Below are 5309 nucleotides of genomic sequence, written 5' to 3'. Positions count from 1 at the left end.
GTCTGAAGCGTCTTCTGGCAGCATCTCGTTTTCTCATTAAATTTCTTATTTCTGAGTTGATCCAGGGAGCCGGAGAGCGTTTGAAGGTACGGGTTTTAAGAGGAGCGTGTTGGTTTAGGAACTTAAGGAGATTGGACGATAAGCATTCGACCTTGTCATCGATGGATAAAAGTGAATAGATGGGTTCTAAGGAAAGGGAAAGTTCGTCAAGGTAAGGACCAATGTTTTCTATGGTTAAGGAATCAAGGTTTCGCCAACTAATTGTCTTTCGTATAAGCAAGGGAGTGGGAATGTTGTGTATCCTTTGTATGTTGTGGGAATACAGTGTATCCATCCTTTCCAGTTGAGTTCAAGATGGCCACAAAACCAGCAAAGAGAAACAGGGAACCAATCCAGTGCGTCCAGGTTTTCGGCAGAAAGAAAACTGCTACTGCTGTGGCCTACTGCAAAAGAGGTAATGGTAACTTGAGGGAAAATGGACGTCCTCTGGAGATGATTGAACCTAGAGTACTTCAGTACAAACTTCAGGAACCAATCTTACTTCTTGGAGAGGAAAGGTTTTCTGGTGTTGATATCCGTGTAAGGGTTAATGGAGGTGGTCACGTGGCTCAGATCTCTGCTATAAGACAAGCTATATCAAAGTCACTAGTCTAATACTATCAAAAATATGTAGATGAAGCCTCCAAGAAAGAAATTAAGGAAATTCTCACTCAATATGACAGGACACTCCTGGTAGCTGATCCTAGGAGGTGTGAGCCTAAGAAGTTTGGAGGTCCTGGAGCCAGAGCAAGATACCAGAAGTCATATCGTTGAAATATTTCTGTATTCTTATTTTATACATATGTATTGATTTAAATAAAGTAAACCAAATACGTATCTACATATGTTTTGAGTTTACAAAAATTGATCATACTCCAAATGTTCATTCATTCACACGTAATAGGTTTATGTATATGAGTAGGGTAGAAATGGCGGTTTTGGGACCTAAAATTGGGGAGCAGTACTATCTTCCTCCCTACGCTTTGGACCCTACGCTTATGTGAAGCATTTTTTACAAATTTCTATATGATGTTTATGTTTCAAAAGTTGGGATCCTGCTAATTTATTAAAATTCTTTATGTAAATGTAATGGTCTGTTTCTCCTTCCTCTAATAGTAAGAGATCCCAATCGTCATCCAACTCTCTCTTAACTATTTTTAAAGGATAGACATCGTTGTTGTTATGTAATACGAAAACATTTATTGATATGTTATTTTTTTCTTTAACAACTTTTATTTCATTTAGCGCAGTTGGGAAATTGAGGCATGTGAAATCGTACCTATGTTGTATAGTGGTGAAATTTGAAACTCTTTGGAGATGAATAAAATAAATGTCGATAGAATTACATATTTAAAACGGAAACGATCATGATTTTCAACATTTATACAGGCTTTCTTATTGTTAATTTTATCTGTTAATTTAATAAATTTGCTACCTCTTAAAGGTTTATATTGATTAACTTTCATTCTAAGGCCATAAATTACATAAATTTTCCAACCGCTCTTCTTCAATTCATATTCGCCCAACTCGGTTTCAATTTGATTAAAAGAGTAATTTATAATTTTATCTAAACCATTATTTCTAAAAATTGACTTATTTTTAGTTTTATATGCGGCGTCCATAGTTTCCCCTAACTGATTATCATTATGCAACCTGCCCACATATATACAATTTTTTTAAAATATATCACTCCTAACACTATTTAAAAATGTGGGCATGTTGAAATTGTCATCGCATTGAATAAAATAGGACTTCAGCATTCCTCTAAAACGTGCTCGTATTCGGCGAAACCTGAGACCTAAAAGTTCCTGCCGTTTCGACTTTCGTTTACATTTCTTAAGTGGTGGTTCGTTACTACAAAATTGCTCATGTCTATAAAAATTATAAAAATCGTTTGGCAGAATCGGCAGGATTGATTAAAGTAAACTTTGCATGCAATTTTGTGCTTTAATCTATTAAGTTTTTCGTATAAATTCCTGTCCACATTTTCCACAAACTAAATCACATTTTAAATTAAAGACATCTATTGTCGACAGGTATTTAGACGATTTCTCGTTCTTTATCCTGTTAGATTCTATACTAAAAGATTTTCTGCAATGTGAACAATTAAAATTCACATTACGGGAAAATTCTTATGTTAGCACGGAATCCCCACAAGTAGCCTCATGTCGGATTCTATTGTTTTTGATCTTGCAAAAGATTTGCCACATTTGGCACAAATACACGAAGCTACTCGTTGAAATTGTTAGCTATAAAAACAAATTAATTCATGGATCATGTAATCACAATGTGTTGGGGCGAGGGGCGTTTCGTAAATGAAAAACCTACCTCTTCCCCAGAGAAAAAACTGTTCGCTGGTTCGGGTGATAGAAGAAAAAAAAAAAAAAAAACGGAGGACCTGAAATGAATCATAAAACACAAAGATAATAAAGAAAAATTAGAGAATAAAAAAAATCTTCCAACTGATATACAAATTTAATTATATTAAAATATATACAAATGAAAATAAAAAAATGAATGTTAATGTTGTTATAAAAAATAAAAGTGTATGAAGTAAAAAAAGAAAATATTTTATATATGTATAAAATAAAAAACAAAAAAAAAATCATTTTTCTTTACACAAGAAATAATGAGTAAATTTAGAAGCAAACAAAAAATTATGAAGTTCGGTGAAAAATGGGAGAAAAAAGTCACTCACAGTAAGGGGTCGATATGTGCATATCGATGATATTTCACATCCGAAACATCCGCCATCATCCAGATTTCGATGACTGGTCCGTTGAAAATTAGGTGGGTGAGGGTCCGGAATTGTTACCTAAAATTCTCGTTGCCTCAAAAGCGGTGAGCCGGTGAGTACCTTTATCTCTGACTCAGCCTCTGGGTTCTAGGCAGCGGACTGTAGACTCCTTTATCAGTCCCCGTATACAAGCCGTTATCCCATTGCAGCCTGCAATGTTGCATGTGCCGCAGCGATGTATTTATATTATACACGTAACCCAACAAACCTCCTTAACTATATTTACGTTATAAATTCTAATTTAATTACAAAAAATATAAAGGCTAAATGGTTATTAAAAAAAGGAAATGAACTTATGATTAACAAAAAATTAAAACACCAATTGGAAGTAAATAAAAAATTAACTTGAAGTTAAAAGAAATAAAAATAAAGTAAAATTGAAAATAAATGACACTTTGGACTTTAACATACCGCCCACCAAAAATGAAATTTTTACTAACTCCCTTCCTCCGGGAGTAACGGGAAAAGACGAGTAACAGGTCTTACGGTCTTCGGTCTTTTCCGATTACCTATGAATAGGACAAGATGGTATTTGCAGGATTTTATCCCCGCTTCCCACAAACCCCCGAAGCGCGGTGCGAAAGGAGAAATAAAATGCCATTCGATCTCTTTAGTTGTGAGGCATTCCTTTACTTTATCAATTACTCCCGTAGATGTCCACCACTTATACAGTTCTTTTAGCCGGTTCAATACTCTAACGAAGTTAGTTGCGTTATTAGAAAATATTTTGCTTGGCAAACCCCGTCGTGTCACAAACCACACTCTTTTGAGGATTCAATGTCAAACCAATTTCTTTGAACATCCTCTGTAGGCTATCAATGAATCTTTCCGCAGCAACCCTGTCGCACGCTGAATCCACATGGTCATCCGCGAACGCAGTGAGGACCTACAACCTTGTTCACTATTAAGCTTATATCCATATTTAGTTACAAACTTTTGCTCACACAGGTTGCGGTATAGATGGTCTATGGCCAGGATGAATAGCGAAGACGACAAGGTTTACCAAGTTACTCGGCAAGTTACTCCACGCTTTACTCTGATTTGGCTTGTTGAGTGGACACCTTCATTTATTTTGATGTTGTTTGTAGTAAGGAGAGCCGAAATCACATTTCTAAGATCCGGTGACACACCCCTTGCCTTCAGTGAGCTCACAATATGATCATGGCAAACATTGTCAAAAGCACCAACAACGTTGAGAAATACCACCGCGCAATTACTTTGCTTACTTTTTGCATCCTTCAAAATCGCAGCGATAATTCTCGCGTTGACGTGCGTTCCCGGAAGGCCCTTTATAAAACCCCTTTGATTCCTGTGGAAGATTACCTGTTTCCTAAGTTCACAGTCAAGCACTTTCTTAATAATTCGGCACACGATCGAATATATCGTAATCGGTCTCCAGAATGATCTATTATTTACATCTCCTTTGTCTTTATATATCAAAATCGTGCGGCCTCGCCTAAGTGGTTCTGGTACATAGGCCACCTTCAGCATTATCTCCGTAATTCTCTTAGTTATATGGGCTAATGGTATTGTGCTCATGTAGGCTTTTGAAAGTAGCCATTTTGCTATGTCTTCTTTTATTTTAGATTTTTCATCCTCTCCATTTTTAGGACCTATCACATTCCTAATTATTCCCCTCAGAGTGTTATTATTAGCCTCCCTGGGATGCTTCTTTGTGATATTGGTTCCGAGTCCTCTTTCACTCTTAAAAGAGAGTCAACAGATAGGACAAACCTTATCCTGAGGGCGTGGGCCTTTGTTTTGTTGTCCGTCATCTGTCACAGTGATGCTGTCTTCGGTTTTCGGGGGACGAGGAAAAACCTCTTCAATGGAGATAGTCTTTCCTAAAACTACCCCGTCTGCATCTGACCATTCTACTTTTACAAAGTCCTTTTCACCACCCTCCGCAGTAGCCACAGACATCAGAGAGGCAACAACTGCATCTTGAATTGTCCCTCCAGTACTCAGAACCCATACCGTCTAACCACTTCTATCTTTTTTTTTATTTCATATTCATCTTCGTTTGTTTTAATTCTTTCTAACTTTTCCCTCTTTCCTTTTTATTTGTTTATTAAAATTCTTTTTCCCATCCAAGATTACCCAGCACATGCATCGTTAAAATAATTGACTAAAATACAGTTAAAATTCATAGATGTTAAAATAAATAAGTAAATCACTAAAATACAGTTAAAATTTATAAATATTAAAATAAATAATATTGCAACAAAAAAAAAAAGACATGCATACATGGACTTGCATCGCAGTATCTGTATCCCTATCACTCCCTACAATATAGTTCAAAATAATAAAAAGATTTAATAAATAAATAAATAAGTTAAAAAAAGTCAAAATAAATAAGCTAAAAGTAAAATTACGTCAAATCGTTAAAATAAAGAAGGTGATATACACTTATGTCGAACATTACAAAAGAGGATACAAATCAATATATATGGTATATACGTATATAAAGGTT

At 35.5% G+C, this 5309-nt stretch overlaps 1 protein-coding gene across 1 annotated transcript; it reads left to right on the top strand.

The window, feature by feature from the left end:
- The first annotated feature begins 337 nt into the window (after positions 1-337).
- Positions 338-872, top strand: LOC106692398 (small ribosomal subunit protein uS9-like). The gene is given in 1 exon segment (XM_014438332.2): positions 338-872. A coding segment is annotated over 1 exon segment (459 nt). The 5' UTR covers positions 338-354; the 3' UTR covers positions 814-872.
- Positions 873-5309: the final 4437 nt, after the last annotated feature.

Source organism: Halyomorpha halys, unplaced genomic scaffold, assembly GCF_000696795.3.
Source record: "Halyomorpha halys isolate HHAL.00 unplaced genomic scaffold, Hhal_1.1 Scaffold55.1, whole genome shotgun sequence".
NCBI classification, from domain to species: Eukaryota; Metazoa; Arthropoda; class Insecta; order Hemiptera; family Pentatomidae; genus Halyomorpha; species Halyomorpha halys.
This window is presented reverse-complemented; position numbering and strand designations above follow the sequence as displayed.